We start from the raw sequence: 24235 nt of genomic DNA, 5'->3' as shown, positions 1-24235 counted from the left end.
GAGAGTGCGCTTGTTAAAGCGAGCACAGGCTACACAGGCCGAGACGTCGTGGTCTGGGCCCAGGCAAGGGAGGCAGTAAGAGTGGAAATCCCTATGAGGTATTTGTTTACCACAAAAAAGACAATTGTTAACTTTTTCAGTAATTTCTGACATCGGCTGAGGCAAGAAAAGGTCCCCAACGGGGTACTTAGCTTTTTGATGACTTCGTATCGTAGAATACAGGAGCTGACCGACCGGCACTTGCGAACTGCTTCTGCTGGCACCGGCAAGAAAGACTGAAGAAAATGGCGTTGGCTGATGCTTATGTACTCCAGCCGCTCTGACGTCGAGAAATGCAACATCAGCCGACGTCGGACCCAGACTTTGGAATCCGGCCGACCGAGGGCTGCCTGAGGCAGGACAACCCACATGTTATGACTGCAGTTGCATTCTTGAAGGACATCACTGAGGCCATCAGTGGCAGGGGTGGAAATGCATAAATTATTAGGGAGTTCCAGTTGAATGAGAGGGCATCTACTTTCCATGCTTGTGGATGATATGTCCTTGAGCAGAACTTTTGTAAGTGATGATTGAGGTGGGAGGCAAATAGGTCCACGTCCGGCCTGCCCCATCTCGAGGTGAGTCGTATAAAGATGTCTGGATGTAGCCTCCATTCGTGGGGGTCCAGGAAATTCCTGCTTAGACTGTCCGCCAGAACATTGTCTTTGCCTGGAACAAACTGGGATTGTAGCTGTATGTTTAGACCCAGTGATTTCTCCCAAAGATTCATTGTCAGTCTGCAAAGGGGGTAAGAATGAGTGCCCCCCTGCTTGTTTATGTACCACATCACAGTGGTGTTGTCTGTCTGTATTAGTAGGTGGCCTTGTTGAAGTTGTTGTCCAAAGGCCTCGATGGCATGCATTACTGCCAGCATTTCTTTTTGGTTGATATGCAGATGTGTTTCCTTTGGGGACCATTGCCCTTGAATACATCTGCCCTCCATGTGCGCCCCCCATCCAAGGTCTGAGGCATCTGTGGTCATTGTCTGTGTTATCTGAGGTTTTTTGAACGACATGCCTGTGTTTAACTGGCTTACTGTGGCCCACCATAGAAATTCCTTTTGTAGACATGGAATGAATGGAATAATTGCTTCCAGGTTGTTGCTGTGTCGAGACCATAAGCTTTTTAAGTACCATTGAAGCTTTCTCATGTGTAGTCTTGCTAGTGGGACCAAGAGAATGCAGGATGCCATGTAACCCAGGGCCTGTAGGAAACTCCTTGCAGTCATCTGGGTGAGCTTTGCTAAACTTTTGAAGTAATGAGTTAACTTCTTTTGCTTGTCTTTTGTCAGGTAAGCCATTTGAAAGGCTGTGTCTAGTTTGGCTCCTAAGAAGGTTATTTGCTGGGATGGCTGAAGTCTTGACTTTTGAAAGTTGACTGTGTATCCCAAAGCCTGTAGCAAGTGTATGACATAATCCAAGTTTTTTGTCAAGGTTAGTTTGTTGTCCGCTTGTATGAGGCAATCGTCCAGGTACGGGTAGATTTGAATCCCCTGGAGCCTGCAATGAGCAATTACTGATGCCAGGCATTTCGTGAATACTCTGGGCGCAGTAGATAAGCCAAATGGCAATGCTGAGAATTGATAATGCTCTGGCCCTGCAAGAAATCTGAGGTATCTTCTGCAGCTGTGTCTGATAGGGACATGCAGGTATGCCTCCTTGAGGTCCAGAGTAATCAGCCAAGACCCCTTGCCCAGCATGGGAAGGAGTTGCTGTAAAGTCAGCATTTTGAACTTTGGTACTATGAGAAAAGTGTTTAGAGCGGACAAGTCCAGTATTGGTCTCCACTGAGTTTCTTTTCTTGGAACAAGGAACAGTCTTGAATAAAACCCCTGACCTTGTTCTTGTTGTGGAACTTTTTCTATTGCTTTGATCTGAGCAAGCAGAGAAGTTTGCTTGATGGCCTCTGCCCTCTGATTTTGTGGAAGGTTTGGCATGCCTTGTTTTCTTGGCAAGGTATGAAAGTGGAATCTGTAACCGTGGTCTATAATGTCCAGTATCCATTTGTCTTTTGTCAGTTTGTGCCAATTTCTTGAAAACAGAGATAACTTTCCGCCCAAAGGAGCTTCTGTTTGCTCCTTGGTCAGCGGAAGTAGAGGAAAGTCATTGAGCTTGTCCCTGCGGGGCAGGAGAAACCCCTGTGTCACTTCTTTGGTTTGCTGGTTGCCATTGTCGTCCCCTGTAGGATCCTCTGTATTGCCCTCTTCCTCGGGCACGCCTGTTTTTACCCCTTTGAAATCTTTCAGGATTAGGAAAGGACCAGTTTTTAGAAGGCCAGTTCCTGCTGAATCTGGGCGGCTGAACCTGCAGGAAATCTTTTGACTGTCTGTACTGACTTAGCTTTTTCCTCAATGGACTTTAACACATCTTTAGCATTAGCACCAAAAAGCTTGTTCTTTTCCAAGGGTGCATCAAGAAGTTTTGCCTTAACATGATCTGGTAAAGGTTGTTCTTTTAGCCATGCATGTCTACGAATGACCGCCCCTGTCATAGCTGCCCTACATGAAGCCTCCAATGCATCATATCCACACTGCAAAAAATGATTGCTAACTTGCTGAGAATTATGCACAGCCTCCTGCAAAGACTTCCTATCTAAAGGTTCAGGAGAGGCCAAACTTTTCTGTAAATCATCTATCAGGAAATCCTGAAATTGAAACATGTGAAAGAGACAATTGAGAGCTCTCATAGATAAAGTAGTGGAGGTGTAGACCTTCTTCCCCCATCTCTCTAAGGACCTTGCTTCCCTGTCGGAAGGCAAAGGATTTTTGGATGTGGTAGCCCAAAACCCCTTTAGGCCCCTGGGAAATTGTTTCTAAATCAACAGCATGGGCCCTAAATAAATGAGAATGGGTTTCTGGAACCCTATAGTATCTGTCAGGCTTGACAGGAGCAGGAGGAAGAGCATCAGGGGTAACACTGGAGACAAACTATAAATCATCCAAAACATCAAGCACAGGAGGTATAGCTAAGGGTCTGTGTTGAGGCTTTTTGAGGAAGGTTCGAAGGCGCTTTCTGGAATCAGAAAATTCCTGGCCTTGCCACTTAAAATGCTCCCTCATGGAATGCAGAACTTCCCCAAAAGAAATAACCTCAGGAGAGGAGGCCGAGGGAATGGAGTCCTCTGCATCTGAATCCTCATAGGTCTGGAAGGGCTCTTCCTGGCTTTCAGAGGGAACAGAGTCCTCAGAATCTTCATCTGAGGGCAGAGGGTCATGGGGGTTCAACCCTGGGCCTCTTTTCAGGAGGAGGCTGGGATCCTCTCTCAGGATGGGCCTGGGAGCCTCTGATCAGAGAAATTAAATCTGCAGCCATGGACATGATCTGAGTTTCAGGAGTAGTCTGAGGTAAGTTTTTTGCAATAAGATGTTTGGACTTGCTGGCTGCCTTGGCACGTGTGTAGGCCCTGATAGACATGGACAGGGGAGGCCTAGCCGCTCCACGTGCAGGAGTTACCTTATCAACAGCAATGGTCTCGGGCATTTCCTCGGTTTCGGTATCCAGAGGAAAATCAATAACTGGCGTCGGAGTGGCCTCCTGTATCGGAGGTATCGGTAATGCGGTGTCTTCGGTTCGGAGCGGTGGGATAACCGCCTCAGAGGGAACCGGAGCACTCGCAGTTAGTTTTGGCGTGGTGTCGGTTGGAGACGCGGGCCGAGGATGTCGGTCCCGGTCTTTTCGTTTCTTAGGAGTCTGCGTTGTCGGTTGTTCCGACGGCATTGTATAATCAAATTTTTCACCGAAAAAGTCTTCAGCGAACTCCGCCCGGCGCCTGAGAGTGCGCTTGTTGAAGCGAGCACAGGCGGCACAGGCCGAGACGTCGTGGTCTGGGCCAAGGCAAGGGAGGCAGTAAGAGTGGAAATCCTTATGAGGTATTTGTTTGCCACAATACAAACAATTATTTACTTTTTCAGTAATTTCGGACATCGGCTGAGGCAAGAAAAGGTCCCCAACGGGGTACTTAGCTTTTTTGATGACTTCGGTTTCGAAGAATACAGGAGCTAACCGACCAGCACTTGCGAACTGCTTCTGCTTCGGGCACCGCGCGGCAAGAAAGACTGAAGAAGATGGCGTCGGCTGATGCTTATATACTCCAGCCGCTCTGACGTCGGAGAGAAATGCGACATCAGCCGACGTCGGACCCAGACTTTGGAATCCGGCCGACCGAGGGCTGCCTGAGGCAGGACAACCCATATGTTATGACTGCAGTTGTATTCTTGAAGGACATCTTGGTGTGATCTTTCAAACAACTTGTATACAAAAAATGGAACTTGTGGGAACAATATAGGACGAACAATGTTTTGGAGGAGGACTTAGATTTAAGGGAAGCTAAAAACTGAGCAATGCAGGGATTAGAGTTGGCGAAGCTGAATGAATTTAAACACTTGGGATCAACAGTTCAGTGTAAAGGTGAGTGTAGGAGAGAGGTGAAGACGAGAGTGCAGGCAGGGTGGAGTGCATGGAAGAGTGTGCCAGGAGTGATTTGTGTTAGACAGGTACCAGTAAGAGTGAAAGGAAAGGTCTACAAGATGGTAGTGAGACCAGCTACGTTATATGGGTTGGAGATCGTGGCACTGACAAAAAGACAAGAATCACAGCTGGAAGTGACATAATTAAAGATGTTAAGATTTGCATTGGATGTGTTGAGGGTGGACAGGATTAGAAAGGAGTATGTTAAAGGGTCAGCTTAGGTTGGATAGTTTGGAGACAAAGTCAGAGGCACAAGACTGTTGGCTTGGACATGTGCTGAGGAGGGATGCTGGGTATACTGGGAGAAGGATGCCAAGGATGAAGCTATCAGTTAAGAGGAAAAAAGGAAGGTCTACGATAAGGTTTTATGGATGTGGTGAGAGGGCATGCAGCTGGTTAGTGTGACAGAGCAAGATGCAAAGAAAAGGAAGAAATGGAAACAGACCCACTGTGGTGACTCCCAGTGGGAGCAGCCAAAAGAAAAAGGAATTGAGCAATTCATGTATTGCTGGATTAGTGGCAGTTTTCCAAAAACTGATAAAAAATGTTTTGTAACTAGGAATAGGTTAGTATTTTTTTTTTATATGTATATAAAAATGTATGTTTGCCAATGTCTTAAGTGATAAACGTGTTTAAAAAAGATGAGCAGGAATAACTGAAAGAGCTAACTAGCGAGTATGCAAGAGCATAGTAAGGTGTTGGATTCTCTATGAGATAAGGGAAGACTCAACCATATACTATGCGGTTACCTTTGCACCTGTTCTAGAAACACTCAACAGAAGAGCTCCTTGCCATCCCACACTTGCAAAGTACTGAAGGACAAGACAAAAAATAGAGAAAACATCTACTTATATTAGAAGACCACTACATGAAAGAAGTGAACCTCTCTGATGGAAATGCACACCAACAAAAAAGAAAAAAATGCATTCTGAGAATAGCAGTAACTCCTCGTCTACACTGCAGTAGAACCTCCTCAATACAATGATCTCTAAAAGAGAGAGAATGTGAAGAACTTAAATTGTTTCAAAAGGGAACTCAAAACTGTTAAAACATTTCCTGATTCAAGTCAAATTTACAACTGTACTTTTTTTCAGATAACCCTAACCTCAAGTCGAAACTGTGCACCAGAAGTTAACCCATTTTTTAAATACCCCAAAGCATCATCACTCAAAAACACTAATTCAAACAAAGGCAAATGTTTCATAATACTTTGTAACAAAAATAAATGCACAACAATCATCTTACTTTTATGTACATTACAGAAAAATAGGAAATGATGCAGAGGGAGACAGAGCTCAAAATGACATAGTACGAGGGGAAGAACAAATGTGTGAAGTAAAATGTGCTGTATAGAAAGTCCACACAAAGAATAGTAAAGATTGTGGGAGAAAGGAGACAGAGACAATAAGGAGAGACATGTGAATGAAAGTGAGAAAAAGTTAGGTAGGGGCAGGAACAGAAATAGCTATAATAAGACAGAATGGCTAGAGATCTCTCAAGAGATCCAAAGCACTTCTTAGTCTACAGTGTACAGTTTCTTTGTTCATTTACATTTCTACACAGGCTCACTATTACTGCATACTCAGTAGCAGAACAGCAAAGCAAACACCAAGAACAAAAAACATTCAAGTGGAAACCAGCACCAGTAGGGCAGAGAAAAGTACAGTTTTGTACCTACCATAAATGTAGATGTTCGAGGATCCACATTGCTGCAGTCCTAACTATTGGGTAGTCCACTGTCCAGTCGGCCCGAATACCAGAGTATATGGACGCGGGGTCAGGGCGATAGACTGACGGCAGTACGCCAGGGTACTAATGCGCATGACCGACGTCATATCCTCAGTCTTTTCTTGCCCCAGATGTCAGAAGACCCTAAAAAGACAAGGCCCAATATACCTGCACCAAAAATATGTACAATATATACAAAATATACAAAATATCAGCATATAACCTCACCTACACAACCACCCCTAAACAAAGAGGGGAAGGAGGGAGGTAAATTGCAGCAATGTGGATCCTCGAACATCTACATTTATGGTAGGTACAAAACTGTACTATGTTCTTCATTCCACATTGCTGCAGTCCTAACTATTGGGTAGAATCCCAAAGCAGAGGTAAGGGAGGCTGGCAAATCATAAAGAAGCAGGAGCTGACAACATGCCTTGCAAAATAGCTGTGGCAAAACCAGCCCTAGACTTAGAGTAGAGAGGAAGGTGATAATGCTTAGAGAAAGTATGCACTGAACTCCAAGTAGCTGCCTCCAAAATATCCTTAGTTGCCACCCCCCTTAAAAATGCTGTTGAAGTGGCAGTAGCCCTAGTGGAATGAGGCCTAATCCCAGCCGGAATCTCCTTGCCATGATGGGAATAACAAAATGCAATGCAAAACCCAATCCACCTAGAAATTTTTGACACAGGCTTACTCAAAGCAAAAGAAACAAACAACTGCTGAGACTGCCTAAAATCCTTAGTCCTGCTTAAATAATAACGCAATTGCCTGTGTACATCTAAAGTGTGCAAAATCTTTTCCCTTTATTTTGGGGTCTGCATAAAAAGTAGGCAAATGAATAGTTTGGTTTAAAGCCACACTAGAAACCACCTTAGGCATAAAGGAAGGATTAGTACGTAATGATACCCTATCCTTATGGAAAATCAGAAAGGGCTCAACTGCCATAAGGGCCTGCAACTCAGACACCCTTCTTGCAGAAGTAATAGCCAACAGAAAAGCAGTCTTCCATGACAAGTATTTCAATTCAGCAGTAGCCGCAGGCTCAAAAGGTTGTAGAGTAAGTTTTTCCAACACAAAATTGAGATCCCAAGCAGGAGTAGGAGCTGGGGGTCTTATATTCTTTGCCCCTCTAAGAAACTGCTTGAACAAAGGATGCGAAAACAATGGTGGGTCACAATCATAGTGAGCTGAAATTGCTGCAGCATGAATCTTAATGGAAGAGAAGGACAAACCTTTGTCCAATAACTCAGTAAGATATTGAAGAGCCACATTCAAATTAGGCTCAGAAATCTCCAAATTCTTTGCTGTACTCCAAAATAAAAACCTCTTCCATTTTTCACACTTTCCTTGTACTAGGTCTTCTAGCTTCCATAATCACATTTAAAACTTGTTGAGGAAGTTGAGACCTGCTGTGTTTCAACACAGAATATGCCAGGCTGTTAGATGAAGAGAGTGAAGCTTGACATTGAGCAGATGACCGTCCTTCTGAGATAACAGATGTGGAATCAAAGGTAAAGGCCATGGAGGCTTCCTTACCAGACTCCTTAGTAGTGGGTACCAGTGTTGCCGAGGCCAATCTGGAGCTATTAAAATCATCCTTGGCTTGTCTTGTCTGACCTTTAATAGCACCTTTGGAAGAAGAGGCAGAGGTGGAAAGGCATACACATGAAGATTTTTCCAACTGAAAGAAAGAGCATCCACTTTCCAAGCTGTGTGATGAAACCCCTTTGTGCAAAACTTTGGCAGCTGGTGGTTTAGTGGAGAAGCGAACAGATCTATGTCTGGAGTTCCCCATGACACTGTCAATTTCTGAAATACATGAAGATCCAGTTTCCACTGTGGGGATCCATGATTTGTCTGCTTAACACATCTGCTAAGGAGTTCTGTGCTCCGGCAGAAACCTTGCCTGAAGAGTTAGTTGCAAGCTGAGCGCAGTCTCCCATAAAATCATTGCTTGCCTGCATAGAGGATAAGAATGTGTTCCCCTTGTTTGTTGATGTACCACATGACAGTTGTGTTGTCTGTTAGAATCAACACCTGCCCTGGAAGAAGTAACTCCTTGAAAGCCATTAATGCAAACTGGACTGCTAACATCTCCTTCATGTTGATATGTAGATGCTGTAGTCTGGCAGGCCACTTGTCTTGTATCCACTTTCCATTTAGATGAGCTCCCCAAGCAATGTCCGAGGCATCTGTCCAGAGAGTCCCTTGTTTAGTGACATTTTGAGCCCACACAGAAAAATTCTTTTGAAGGCAAGGTATTATTTGAATGACAGTGTCCAAATCCTGGCAGTGCTGTGTCCATACATTTTGAGATACCATTGCAGCTTCCTATGCAGAGCACCAGAATACAAGATGCCATGAACCCTAATGCTTGAAGGACTGTCCTTGCAGTCAGCACGGACTGATGAGATAGTTGATGGAAGTAAAGGGATAGACTCTTTTGTTTGTCCAAAGGCCATCTGGGCTGCTGTATTCAGTCTCACACCCAGAAAGCACATGTCTTGAGAGGGTACTAGACTGGACTTTATTTCGCTCACAGAATACCCTAGGCATCTTAGCACTGCTATAACATATTCCAGATGCTGTAGAAGGTCTTCCTTTTCTTGAGCCAGAATCAGGCAGTCGCCCAAGTAAGGATAGATTTGAATTCCTTTTAGCCTGAAGTAAGCTATCACTGGAGCCAGAACCTTTGTGAATACTCTAGTAGATAAGCCAAAGGGCAATGCAGAGAACTGATAATGAGAATTTCCAGCTCGAAAACAGATACTTCCTGCAACTTAGTCTTATAGGCACATGAAGGTAAGCTTCCTTGAGATCTAAAGTTACCATCCAGTGATCTTTGCCCAGCAGAGGTAAAAGCTGTTGTAACGTCAACATCTTGAACTTGGGAATGTCCAGATAAGTGTTGAGGATAGATAAATCCAAAATTGGTCTTTGGTACTAGGAACAGGCGAGAATAAAATCCTAGGCCCCTTTCTGATACAGGGACTGGCTGAATGGCCCCTATTTGGAGTAACAGAGAAATTTGCTTGTGAGCCTCTTTCCTTTGTGGAGGAGGAACGTCTGGCATGCCTTCGGGCAAAGTATGGAAATAAAACCTGTGTGAATGATATCCAACACCCATCTGTCTTGAGTAATTAAATCCCAATTTTCTTTGAAAAGAGACAGTCTTCCTCCCAAAGGAGCTGCCAGACGAGAATCTACTGGCAGCTGAAAAGGCAGGTCATTGGGTCTGTTTACGAAAGGACTGACCCCTGCCCTCACCAGAAGTCTGAGCAGGTGAACTCCTGTTCTAGGCCTAAAGAACCTTGAGCTCTGCCCCTACCACGCCTAGACCTACCCCTAGACTGGGAATCATAAGCAGGATATGTCCATCCCTTAGTAGGCCAATTTCTACTAAACAAAATCTTTAACAGTTTGCATAGACTTAGCTTTGTCCTCCATTTTCTTTAAAACTGCTTCCACAGACCAAACAACACATCAGACTGTAAAGGAGCATCCAAAATCCTTGTTTTAACATGTTCAGCTAAATTCTGATCCCTCCACCAGGCATGCCTAGAACAGAACTAGTGGCAGCCACCCTCGAGGAGGCCTGTACAGCATCAAAACCACATTGCAAAGAATGCTTACCCACTTGTTCAGACACATGAACTAAATCCAGCAACTCTTTACACTCAATACCTAGCATCCACCTTAGATTTCAGTTGTGAAAGGAGATAATTTTGATATTTTAGCATGTGAAACTGACAATTCAATCATGGCTAAAGTGGAAGAAGTATACACTTTCTTTCCCCATCTATCCAAAGCCCTTGCCTCTTTATCAGTGGGAACAGGGTTTTTAACCACAGAGGCCTTAACACCTTTAGGTCCCTGAGAAACAGTTTCCGGTCTGCCCTAGGACTCTTAAAAGATACTTATGAGCTTCAGGCACCCTATAGTACCTATCAGGTTTAACAGGAGCAGGAGGCAAAGAATCAGGGTTCAGGGAAGCCTCTGCAAAACATCTTCCACCACATTCAACACAGGAGGTATAGCTAAGGGCCTATGCTGGGGTAAAACAAGAATTTTCCTGGAATCAGAGTAATCCTGGCCTTCCCATTTAAAGTGCTCCCTCATGGAATGCAGAGTCTCTGAAAATGAGAAATCCTCAGGAGGAGAAGCTGTAGGAGTGGAATCATCCACATCAGAATCAGAATAAGGAGGATACTCCTGCAAATCTTCCGCAGAAGACTCAGAAGCCTCTGAACACTGTTCAAAACTATCAAACTCAGGTTCCACCCTAGGCCTCTTATCAGGAGGGGGCAGAACCTCTAATCATAGTAATCAAATCTTCTGCCATTTTAAGCATATGTTTCTTAGGCACAGAACCTGAAGTGCTAGGAGAAGCCCCCACTGAAGCTAAACTTAGTTTTGGAAACAGAAGGAGAGGCTCTAACTACCTTGGGAAGAGCAGTTACCTGAGAAGCCCCCTCAGCCTGGCCTACCTCCTGAGAAGGCACATCCTGTAACAGTAAAGTCTCTGCCTGAGACTCCAAAGAAACTCCTGGCAAAACCTCTGGCTCCACTGAGTTTTCTAAAGAACCGACGTCCGGGACTGCCGGTTCATCAACCCTAGGCTTTGCGCTTCTTGACGAAGCGCGGCGCGGAGCATCCGACGGCATTTTATAATTGCAACGCTTCCCAAACACTAACCTGGCACAGTCTAACCTTCTCTTAATAGTGCGTTTGTTAAACCTAGCACAAGAGCGGCATCCAACAACGTCGTGCTCAGGCCCTAAACAAGGTATACACAAGGTATGGTAATCCCTATGAGGTATCTGTTTCCCACAAGAAATACAGTTATTCACTTTTTCTGACATCCGGTTAAATACTGAGGCAAGAAAACAAAATGTTGCCAACTCTGATTCGGTCTGAAACTCCGACTTCAGAAAATTTCAGAACGCCAACCTGCACAAACTGCTTCTGCATCGGACCAATATACTCTGGTATTCGGGCCGACTGGACAGCGGACTACCCAATAGTTAGGACTGCAGCAATGTGGAATGAAGAACATGTACTGGCTACAGCCCAAGCAATTAGGAGTTATGTACTTATAACTCAGCATCTGTACTGGCCAATTTCACTATTCCTCATGATGGGGTCTTATGATAACACTTCAGATCCGATCCCGCCATTCCAAAAGATTGTTGCTTTATGTCTCGTGCTCTTCCCACTCCCATAATGCTCTTCACCAGCAGTAACTCCTCAGATGGAGTTTACCAACCCAAACCAGGAAAAGAAATATAAACACTAAAAAACATGTATACAAAAATTAATCTTACACCAATCTGGAGCGCAAACTATAAAAGCTATGAAGATCTAGTTTCTTCAGGCACCTCTAGACTTTTCTGGAAGAGGGAAGGATGGGTGGGGATGTGAGGAACAATGAAAATGGACAACACAGATACCAAGTTATGTTAAGTACATAACTCTTAAATCTGATGTCCATTTCATTTTTCCTCATGATTGTCACTTGCTACTGAATTCTGGGGCAGCCCCCATGGAAGGACATACCTGAGCACCAAGGAACCAAAGGATGCTCTGTCTCTGGAAACTATATCTAATTTGCAATGTGAGACAAAAGTGAGAGATATTTACCAAGTTGATACAGCATAAATTTCATCAACAGAGGTCCTACCTGAGAATGCAGAAGTAGTTAGACATTGACCTGGTAGAATGAGCTCTCTGTGAACACGGCAACTGCAATCCTTTCAAGGAATAAATTTTAGATATACAATTTGTAATCCATTTAGCCAAAGTTACTTTTGAAACTGCTTGGCCTAACCTATTGGGTGAAAAGGATACAAACAGCTGTTCAGACTTTCTATGTTCTTTTGTCTTGTGCAGATAGGAATGCAACTGTCTACAAACATCAAGTGAGTAGAGCATATATTCATTCACCTTTGGAGTGGTTGGGGAAAAAGACTGGAAGATGAATGGACTGATTTATGCTTGCTTCTGTGGCCACTTAAGGCAAAAAAGCATTTGCCCGGAGAGAAACTCTTGTCTTTGAAAAAGATAACATATGGTGGTTTTGATGAGGCCTATAATTCAGATACCCTCTTGGCCAAAGTAATGGCCACAAGAAAAAGTCTTCCAGGATATTAATTTCATGTCATAGGAACTAGCCGGTTCAAAGTGTTTTGATTAAGACCTTGCAGAAAAAGTCAGATTCCAAAGAGGGGAAGGATCTTTAAATCGGAGTCTGTGTAGAAAGGCTTTACATAGTTTGGATGCCGAAATGGGTGCCAACTCAACTGAATTTGTGGAATGAAAATTAGCAATGACTGCCAGTTGTAACTTAATTGTAGAAAAAACGGCACCCTCTTGAAAAAGAACACTTAGAAAAAGAATAGCTGAAACGGGAGCCGTAAAGGGATCAATGTCCTGTTTCAATGCCCACACTGAAAGTCTCTTCAATTTGCTATTGTACAATTTTTTGTTAGAGGGGTTTCTGAGAAGCAAGAATGATCTCCCTACTGGGGAGGCCAGCCTGAACAGTCTTAAAATCACTGGGAATTGGAGAAACTGAGCTGTTAGTCTTCGGGACTTGCCTTTAAATTTTTATCATATAAAATATAAAATGTTATCAGGTTAAAAGCACAAAAGCACTTTTTTCACTTTTTCTCAATTAGAAGTTGATTGCTTAGCAAAGCGGATTTGTTAATTGAAACAATGTGCTCTATAAAAGATGTTAGCTTTGGAAGCAGCCCACATCTGATGAAGTAGGAGAAATGAAAACGTGCTGTGTATTTGGAGGCGTTTATGTGAACTGTTTGTGGCTTGTGGATTAAACTTTTGTTTCCTGTGGCAGCTTTGGTTCTATGCTTTATTGTTTTACCTTCTGGGTCATCATACTGTCTAATTTCACTTAGGGATAAGTTCCATGGTGTCTGGCACCTTCCAAGCCTGGCAGTAGACTAAAATCAGTGAGTTCATTCACTCGTGGGGTGAACCCAGGAGGTAAGATGGGCCCATCCCAAACACATCTAGAAATACAGATTCCCTAGAAGGAGGAGTTTGGGAAGACCATCCACCCTTTCATTTCTGGATTTCTATAATATCGCCAAAGGAGATGTCCTAGGGTAGAGACTAAGGGGATCTTCTCCCTCATCAAAAATTAGTATCCTCAGTCAAGGACTAACGGGGAGTCTATGTGCTTCCTCATGCATATACTCTTCAGATTGTACCTCTTCTGTGGGATAGTCAGGGGAGAACTCTGAAGAGGAAGGAGTCCCCTGTAGAGGAATAAGCTGGAAGACCTCCCGAACAGGCTGACTGTGGACAAGCTAACTGGGATCCAGGCTTAGACCAGATATGCCTAGGACCTGGGGGGACATCTCCAGGCCTACAGAATGCCCTCTCTGCCATCTGGAAAGCAGCAAACCTGGGGATCTCTTTTCCCTCCCTTATCGGGGCCAAAATAGTCAAGAGAAATGGAAGAGATCATCCCGGATTCATGCCCTCCAGAGAACATCGGCCCCAAACTGTCAAAAGCCGAAACCCCAAGAGGGACGGAGTCAAAACCATCCCCACAGAGTCGACACTGACACCTCAGGTCATAGACCAACCATGCGCGGACAGCCTCGGAGACAAGTCAGTCTGGGACAGACTGACTCCAGGAAAGTACCATCCTTGGCTCAGTCAAAATCCCATTTGGATCCTGGGGTTCCGAAGTGAGTGGTCAGATTGGAAGAGGAGCTGGTAGAAAAGGTGACAGGGTTCTCACAGATCCAAGATAGGCAGGAGATAGTTAAATTTTGATTTGGGCCTTGAGCAAACTCTGCATCATCCTGTCCATCTCATCCCAGGGAAAACCTGGAAGAAACTTACAAATGGGAAAACCTGGCCAGAGAAGGGAACTTCCCATGCCTTGGTTTATGGCTTGGAAACCTTTGTATCTGAGAAGGGATTATACGGTGACGGGGGACTATGAATGAAGAAAACTTCTCCTGATCCGATAGCACCTTCAGATCCGATACAAAGCAGGTTGGGTCCTAGGAGAAGGAGAGTCTGATGAAAGAGGCGGATCAGAGGAGCTCTTCTGCTCAGAGGAAGACCTGCTCTTCCTCTGATCCTAAGAAGATGATCTGACAGCTCTGGTCTTTTTTCACTAGCTGAAGCCGAAATGGAAAATGGCGGGAGACGCTTCTTGGGCTCTCTGGACACACTGGGCTTAGCAGGTGTCTGAGCTCCAGATGAAGGTAAAAGCCCTCTCAAAATTAGTATGTCTCTGCGATCCACTAAGGCACAGGGGATGAATCCTGTACACACCTCAAATTTTTTATCCAAGTGAGAGGCACCCAAACAATACACACACCTCATGGGCATCCGAATTCAAAATTTTTTGCCCACAAGAGATGCATCATTTAAAACCCGTAGGTTTTTCCAACATTGTTAAATAAACTGACTATGCACGCACACATACAGAAGGCAGAAAATAGAAAGCAAACACCTACAGAATCATAGCCAACTTTTTTTTTTTTTTTTTAAATATATATATATATATATATATATATATATATATATATATATATATATATATATATATATATATATGTATATAGCGAACGGAAAAAGAAACATGGGCCAAAAGCCATACAGGAGGCAAGAACAGGAAGAAACTATCCTACTTAAAAGCTAGGTTGAGAGGGGAGGGTAAAGAAAGTATGAATAGAAAAGAGTTGGAAGAAATTAGACAGTTTAAACATATCTTTTAAAGAAGCTTGAGACCATGAATCACAACTACCCAGGAAGGCAGTAAACGATATCTGGATTGTCAGGGCTGGTGCAGGGCATTAAGGGAGTGGGAGAAGCTCGAGGCCAAGCAAGTGTCTTTTGGAACGGCCAGATCAGATTCAATGTCGGATTCTATGACCCCATCATAAGGAATAATGAAATGGACATCAGATCTACTGTTTGACTAGTGTCTAGTGTGCTTGATTCTGCCAAAGGACGACGGGCAGGCCCTTCTTAAAGTGGGGGGAGGGGTGGAGAAGCAGAGCCAACTACACACTGCCTCCATCTCTTAGAGGTGGGGTAGAAACACAGAGGCACAGCCTGGAGGCAGTCATTAGGTTCACCACATCAGTGGGTGGTAGACTTCAGAGCAAGTGTGCAGAAGTACAGAGGGCATTGCAGTGACCCAGTCTGCGCGTACCTCCTGCACACAGGGTGGGGTTCAGACACTTAAAATGCTCTCAATGCAAGGGATGCCAATGTAATAGTGAAGCACCTTAACAGCTACAGCTATCTGAACGATTCCCCCAACAACAAATAACAGCTCTCGTCTTCACTCAAGTTGGGACCCTTGGATGGGGAAAGCTTGAGGACCATCAAGCAATGGGAAAAGATAACATGGAAAAGAAAACATTAGGAGGGAGCAATCAAACAAAAGGAAGGAGGGAAATTACAAGGCTTAATTCAGATGACTGAAAAATGAGGCTATCAAGTAATATAAGAGGGGAGAACTTTATTAAAAAAAAAACAGCAGCATACAAAAAGTAAATATAGTCAAGAAACAAAGCAAAAAATGGGGTGGAAGGAGGGAAAAAAGAAATTTCCAAGGTAGAGATAAAGTTGGGGGGTTAACATACCAAGAAAGAATACCATTGTAGAACGGGAAACATGAATTCAATTTATATATACCACAAATACCTATGCAAGGATCAATGACATGCCGTTTCTTGACTTTTGTTTCCGTGATAGCAGCATGATAAGCGCATGTCATTTTCAACAGCCAGGCAGCTCTCATTACTGGCACTACATACTTAGCTAGATACCCAAACACCTCCTCCTTCTTGCTGAAAATTGGCACCTAAAAAGAAAGAAAAAAGTTACTCTGCATATATTTTAAAATTTAAGACTGCTACAATAGCAGTGCACAATGTATTAAAGAAATGGCTAGGTGTATTATGCAATGAACATAAAATAATGAAAAAAAATTAAGACTGTAGCAAACCACTAAGACATTAGAAAACTGTAACCTCTTTTGCCTCCTCAAGGGAGGATGCCCAGCTAAAAAATCTAGCCAACACCTAAAGCCCAAAGAGTAAAATGAAATAAGAGGATACTAAGCAAACAAGGGATTTTCTGGGAACATGAAAGGCAATTTCTTGTCCCCAGTCTGGCAACACATCCATTTTAGCAACCCACTAAAACCTCAAGACTGACACTGCAAAGTCCAGTAAGACTAAAATACAGCTAGACTATCATACCTTTCACAAATGGTTTTCTTGAACACTGGTCAAGGTTCAGCTTCTGAACCAAAATGTTCAGGTTAAGGCCCACGACTTTTGGTATTCTTATAACCTTCTACCTTTAAGTGTGGTAGCCATTTGCACTTTTTAGCAAATTTGTGTCTTGGGTTAAGTTTTTCTCCTGTAATTCCTTTTATTTATTTTTAAATGTTGGCAATGCACTTATCAGCCTTGCTCCCATTCACACATTTGGGGCTGAAAGATTGAAGCCCTGCCGTCAAGTACTCCTGTGTTACAAAATTACAAAGGTAGTCCCTCACAGCGTTTACTACTGCTCCTCAGATTTCTCACTGGATTATTCTCTCCACTTGTCTTAATGGCTTGAGAATAGGGTGAACTGGACACTGAATTCCCATTCATGCATAAATCTTCTGGAATCCTAACATGGTACTGAGGATCAACTTTCAGCTACGAGGAAGAACAGGTATGCTAGGAATGTTAGAAAACTTCTGTGTTGGTTACATTTCTAGTAATCATTTTAAATCGGAGTTGCTGGTTACTGAGACTTGTCTACATATATCAACTGGACACAAGCTGATTTAAGTATTCTTTTCTCTGCACTTATTTAAGATTTGATTCAGTAAATATTGTGTCTTTGATTCAGTAAATACTGTCTATCTGCAATTACCCCTCGTTTCCTGGTCTTGGTGGCTTTGGAATTGCCCGCCCCTGCTGTAAATCTGTTTCTGCACACTCCTCCTGGACCCATCTCATTTGTTAACTCAACTGAGTACAGTGAGATCATATTTTGATTTCAGATACTCCTACAAGTCCACATCTCCTCTGCTGTGTAGAGAAAGAGCACTTGGGAAGGACATTCCCCTCTAGTATCTTAATCTGCTCGGTTTCCTCCCTCTACAAAAAAAAAAAAAAAAAAAAATTCCACTTCATCTGCTTTACTGTATTTATGTTTCTTTCTACTTTACCTTATTTTGCCACTTCTTAAAAGTACTCAATTGGATTTTTTCTGCTGCCTTTATTACTGCTTGTTAGTAGCCTGACTAAATTCTAACGGTTATTCTAAGGCCTTTGGTTTAAGCACTTCGGCGTCAAACATTTGTTTTACATTAAGAAGGTTTGTGGTCTGCACTGTTGTGGCAGGACAGGTAGCGTACATCCTTCTAAGTTGGGAACTGCTGACTGAAGGCTCAGTTTCTGTTATTCTAAAAGTGGATTAGTTCTGGGTTAAGCACTTGGGCTTCAAGCCAGTTATTTTACATTAAGATTTGTTTTCTGCACTCTTGTGGGAGGAGAGGTTAGATTCTGCCCTTCTGAGCTGGGAATTTCTGGTTAAAGGCTTATTGTGCATGCTTACTTGAACTGTTTCTTTATGAAATCGGTATGCCTTGTTTGCTGTAGCAGACTAGATTGAGGCCTGCTGGATCTAGCTTTGTTTGTATAACTTATGCACTTGATCCAGGCAGTCTTTTTTGGAAAAGGTTTCTCTGTACCATAGTGGCAGGAGTCTGCAGTCAGAACTTGTCTGAAGACTGCTGGAACAGGGCACAGTTCTGAGATTTTTAACTGGTTAATTGGGCAAAGTGCTGTTTTGGCTGTATCTGCTCTACTTTCTGAAAAATATATATATACATACTTGTTTCCCACCTTTCTGAACTAGTATAGTCCATTTTTCAGGTCACTGCTGAATCCAGGGCTGTTAGAAGTTTGTGTTGCCCATACCCTACTTGGATAGAAGGAAATTTCATTGTTCACCTGTGAGAGAGGGGAGCTTTGAGCAGCCTGTCACTGGAGGAGTGGTTTCAGCCCAGAAGTTAGTAGTTTATTGACCATTTTGGGCTAATTTCTATCACTTTCACTTCCCTGCTATAAAAAAAAGCATTTGCACAGTTTTTGCGCTTGTATTCCGCTCAGCAAGTGCCTTCCAGGTGTTCTGCAGAGTCTACAGCAACAGAGAGACAAAAAGAGAGACTTTGGAGCGATTAAGTATCATTTCTCGGCTTTTCCTGCTGTCTTAACTAATTCCGCCTAAAACGCCAGTTTTTTAGCGTTTCTGTGATTTAAAAAGTTTGTTATTGCTACATATTGTACTTATTTGCTGCCAGCACTTGAATTGTCATTTTTGTGTTTAAATAATCTGTTTAATTGTTGTAGGCTACACACTAAAGTGCGATAGCCTTTTCTGTGCATTTAAAGTGTTTTTAGATGGTATCTGCTGTATTTTCTGAAAGAAAAAAAAATGTGTGTGTGTATATATATATATATATATATATATATATATATATATATATATATATATATATATATATACACACACACACACACACACATACTTGTTTCCCACCTTTCTGAACTAGTATAGTCCAGTTTTCAGGTTATTGCTGAATCCAGGTCTGTGCAATAAGTTTCTATGTTGCCCATACCTTACTTGGACAGAAAGGAGGAAGTTTCTCTGTTCACCTGTGAGAGAGGGGAGCTTTGAGCAGCCTATCTGTCCCTGGAGGAGCAGTTTCAGCCCAGACGTTAGCAGTTTATTGGCCATTTTGAGCTAATTTCTCTCTCACTTCCCTGCTATAACAACCACATTTGCAGTTTCTGTGTTGAAGTTTCAGTGCCAGTTAGCTAGAGAAACTATTCTCAGCTCCATGAAGTCTACTCTTCAATTTTTCCCTTGGAACTAGACAAACCTTCAACTTTAGCATTCAAATCATTAATTTCACAGTCAAGCACTTGCTTAAAAATCATAGCAACCACTAATTAACCATAGCACTAGACCCCCCTATACTGTCCAGAAGGAAAAGGCTCTCTTTGTCCCCACCAACCAGTCAAAAAACAGCTTATTCTACCTATTCAGGCATGTCCCAAAGGGCAGTTTCCAGTGTACTCTCCAGTCCATCTGGGCATTTTGAGGCAATGTTACAACTGCCTCATGTACACAGACAACCCTCTCCTCCTACCACCGAACACTAATATATGCGAGAGATGCAATTATACAGCCAAACTGGAGGAAAAGCTCTCTCAACCCAAGACTGGAACTGACAGTCAAGAGGAAAAGGGTAATACTTGCAACCACCACCAGTCTCACATAGATCTAATAAACCAACACCAGCAAATAACACATGAATACATGAAAACATACTCAGAGGCTCTAAATAAAAATCTGCAAAAGCAGCAGAGACCTCCAAAGCAGACATTCAAGCAACCTCCACAGCCGATCACCAACCATGAAACACATACTTCACATAATCAGTTTGTCACGCAATCACTTAAGGCAAAATAACATGCCCAACACACTAGTAATAGGCAACTCTATAGTCAGGCAAACTGATGTCCCACTAACTAGGCTGGACAAGAAGGTTACAGTTAGCTGCCTGTCGGGCACCAGGATCCACCACATAACACAAGCACTCAGGTCACTCTAGAAGTACAACTATGACTCTGTCATTGTCCATGTTGGTGTGAATGACCTCAGACATACCAGCCTGGACTACATGGAGAGACATGGAAGAGCTCTCTGATCATGTAGCCCAAGCCGGTATGACCCTGACCCTGAGTAGCACCCTGCCCTCACCAAGAATGATGCCACAGTATAAAGAAAAAATGATCAATTTCAACAATTGGCTAAGTTTCTGGTGACATTCAAAGGGGATCTGGTATCTGTCCGCCTGGGATGACATGCTCGACAAGCCACATTGCTTCGCAAGAGATGGCTTGCGCCTGTCACCCTTAGGCTTTCGAATACTGGCCAAGGCTCTTGCTGCCCCCATAGTGCCTTTTTTTAGGCAAGGCTCAAAAGACAAACCCACCACCATAATTAGCACAAGTAACCAAAAACTGAGGTTAATGCTACTCAACGCCAGAAGTCTAAACCTCAAAATGCACGCACTCGAAGCACTCCTCAGTATGGAGAACATGGACATCTGTGCAGTACCAGAAACTGGTTTAAGGCTCCTGAGAGCACCCCAGCACTACTAGGCTATAACTCATACCATACCTTTCAGCCACAGAACCAGGACCGAAACACAAAAGGTGGGGGTGTATCCATATTCATCAAGGATACCCACACCTCCAGGTTAGTGGTGCAGCACAATGAATCAGAGATCATCCATGTGCAACTAACAGGCAAAACTGCAATCCAAATTGTAGCTTGCTACAGATCACCCACCATGACCCAGGACCCCCAATCGGCATTTCTGGAGACACTGGGAAATATGAAGGCCCTACCAAACACCCTAACACTGGGTGATTTAAATTACTCAAACATACTGGAAGAACTACTCAAGTAGTAACTCCCTTGCCCAACGCTTCCTAGAATTTATAAACTCGAATGCCCTGGATCAACTGGTCAACATCCCCACCTGAGGGAACAACATATTGGGCCTGGTCATCACTAACATGGGTGACCAGTGTTCCACACCAGAGGTCAACCCCTCGCTGGTTAGGTCAGACTTGTCACTCTGGATATCCACATTCTTACCCTACCCCCAATCAAGGAAACCACTGTGAAAAACTTTTCAAAAGCAAATTTCACAATACTTCAAACCGAGGTGGAAAGGTTCACAGCCCCCATGCTAAAGGACAATGCTGTCCAAGCTGCTGAAACCTTTACAAAGGCACTCTATGAGCATCTGCAGGAATGCATGCATTGTGCTATCCCAAGTAAAACCAAGACTCACTCCTCCAAGAAAAGGAAACCAGTCTGGTGGACCCATGCCATAAACAAGCTATACAACAGGAGGAGGAAATTAGTACAGAAGAGAGTAAAATTCCAAGAAAGAAAGACATCCCCAATCAGTATCAGCAAGAAACTACGATCCCTCATTAAATCATCCATGGCTAGTTTGGAAAGAAAAATTGCCAATGACTCCAAAGATGACCACAAAGCGTTCTTTAGCTATGTCAAGAACCTAAGTGGAAACTCTAAGATCTGCTCTGAGTTAGTGCAGAATGGCAAAAAATACACTGAACTGACTGATATTGCCAACATTCTGGCAGACAGGTTTAATGCAAACTTCACCCCCTAAATGGCCCATAACCATACAAGAATAATGTAGGGCCCCGTCAATCACAGACACACAGGTTAAAACAGCCCCATCCCAAAGCCAAAAACACAGCTTCAATGGGACTGGATGGTGTCCCAGACTGTGTCTTACAAGAGCTCCAAAATGAACCGACCCCTCACCTAAGCATACTGTTCAAACAGCCTCTCTACAGGCTACGTACCCCACAGAGTGGCGCACAGCAACAGTTATCCCACTCCACAAAGGTGGAGCCACAATGGACCCCAGGAACCATCACCCTATAAGCCTGACTAGCCTGGTCTGCAAGGCTACAGGGCGCATCATCATGGAACTCATTAACAGAGACATTGGGAACCTCCAAACCTTGGACCCTACCCAGTTTGGCTTTAAGGGCAGATCATGCCTCCTAAACCTGGTGGACTTCTTTGAGGGAGTTACCAAGGCATTAGACGAGGGAAAGGAGGTCCACACAGCCTACCTAGACCTTGCAAAGGCTTTTTACACCATTCCCCATTCTAGTATTATAAACAAGCTCACCAGCTTGAACAAGCCACTACGTCATGAGATGGGTTGCCAACTGGCTCATGGATAGAACCCACATGGTGAGAGTTGCAGGCTCTACATCAGACTCTAAACCGGTTACAAGTGGCGTCCCCCAGGGCTCAGTCCTAGGACCCCTCCTGTTCGGTATATACTTCTCAGAGGTACAGGCAAGCAAAGGAGGACTATAGCTGACAAAGTTCACAGACTACTGCAAACTAGGGGCCATAATTGATTCTCCGGCTGATACAGACACCCTCCAGATGAGTCTCACTGAGACGGATACATGGTGTCAAAATCATGGCCTCAAGCTAAATGCCAAAAAGTGCATAGGCATCCCCTTTGGAAAAAATAAAGTACCCGCGACCCACCACATACATGGTAGTCCCCTAAATACAGATGATGTAATAAGGGATCTGGGGATCCAAGTACATAGTAATCTCTCCTTTGATAATCATATTGCCAAGGTGGTTAGAAAATCCTTCTATGTGGCCCACCTAATCACAAAAGGGTTCGCATCTGGAACAAGAGAGGTTATTGTGCCTCTCTACTCATCACGCATTAGACCTATCATAGAATACAACGTCCCATTTGGGATGTACCTTACAAGGCAACAGCTGGAAAGACCACAGTACCACCTCACCAAGAGGATTACTGGCCTCAAACAAATGCCCTATGCAGCCCGACTCAAACTCCAGCTGTACTCTGTTACATACTGCTTACTCAGAGGTGATCTCTACCGGACATACAAGGCCATGTCCAACCAAAAATTGATTGACATGCTCCACCTAAAAAAACACAAATCCCAGAGAACCACACGCTCTAGCGATATAAACATCACCACAACGACAAATAGGTGTCCCAGAGCCTCCTCATGCTTTGGAACAGGATTCCAATATACATCAGGCAGAGCCCCTCACTAACACTCTTCAAGAGAAACCTTGACAGGTGGATGGGAAACAGAAAATTTACCCCAGGGATCACTGCAGTGGCTCTGCTGGACAGTGGCGCAGGAAACTAATGGCTCTGCTGGACAGTGGCGCAGGAACTAATGGCTCTGCTGGACAGAGGCACAGGGAACTAATCTAAGGGGGTGGCGAAAGCCAACACATTCTGGCTAGGCTTATAAATGCCCTTGGGCAGATAGCCTAGTACTTACCCATGAACCTAAATGTAGAAATTTGAGTGCATTCACTGTTGCAATCATTACATCTTGGGATATCCTGCTAGCAAGTAACTCAAATGGCAGGTTCACGCTACTACAAAAAAAAAAAAAAACCCTAGCAAGCTCTTCCCTTCAATAGATGGTACTGATTTAAGATTTATAAAATAGACAAGTTTTTTTGTTTGAAATTTAAACAGCTTAATTTCTCTAAAAAGCAATTCAAAATTGCACAAATTACATTTGAATAGCACAACAGATGTACTTTGGCTTCGTGTGTGTAGAGGAAGGAATTCCAAAAAAGTGGTATTCTCTGTGATTCACAGCCATCCCTCAACATGTTCTATTCATCCTGAAAAAGATATTTAGACTTTGAGTGAATGTTTATGTCCCAAATGAACTTGCAAATGTGCAGTCTAACAGGATAAAGTCTGTTGAGGTTTATAAGCAAGACAGACTGCCTCTTGATAGCCTGTATAACAGAGAGACGAGGGGCCACAGCTTTGATTCAATCTAGATAGTTGTATGGATTCAGACCTTGGATTTTCTTAGTAAGCAGTCGGAGCAGAGGATTAAAGAGCTGTTAATGAGAGGTTTCCTGTGGCCTAGGGTTTGGTTCTTTCAGGCTCAACTGTCTATGTAACTCTGAGCAAGTCATTTAACCAGACAGCATTCCCAGGTCCAAGGAGATTAGGGTTCAAACCCCAGTAAGCAAATGCAAATAAAAAAGGAGATGTGGGTGCTCAAACTGCATCAGATGTTTGGACAGGTACAAACCGAAGGGAGCATTACACTCCATGATCAGCCTGACAAGTGCAGAATACCGTGGAATGATCACACCCCCAGGACCTGGATGCTATTCCATTAGTAATAAACTCTACAATGGAAAAATATTTTCTTACAATGGTGATCCAAGGACAGTTCATTATCTATATAGGTTCCCTGGTCCCCAACTACTGGAACAATTTTCTGTGGTACATTGTCAATGTGACAGTTAAAAGGTACTTCTTACCTGCCTAA

General features: G+C 43.5%; 1 protein-coding gene across 1 annotated transcript in view; it reads right to left on the bottom strand.

Annotated features, from left to right (window-relative positions):
- The window catches only part of MED12 (mediator complex subunit 12), a 4088267-nt gene that overhangs the window by 3747190 nt on the left and 316842 nt on the right, over positions 1 to 24235 (bottom strand). Inside the window, exon 4 of the mRNA XM_044054827.1 lies at positions 15933 to 16092. Within this exon, the coding sequence (XP_043910762.1) occupies positions 15933 to 16092 (160 nt within the window). The remainder of the gene's footprint in view (positions 1 to 15932; positions 16093 to 24235) is intronic.

The sequence above is a fragment of the Protopterus annectens genome, chromosome 13.part0, assembly GCF_019279795.1.
Source record: "Protopterus annectens isolate FY-2018-M chromosome 13.part0, PAN1.0, whole genome shotgun sequence".
Lineage (NCBI taxonomy): Eukaryota > Metazoa > Chordata > Ceratodontiformes > Protopteridae > Protopterus > Protopterus annectens.
The sequence above is the reverse complement of the archived record's forward strand: the minus strand, read 5'-3'. Positions and strand labels throughout refer to the sequence as shown.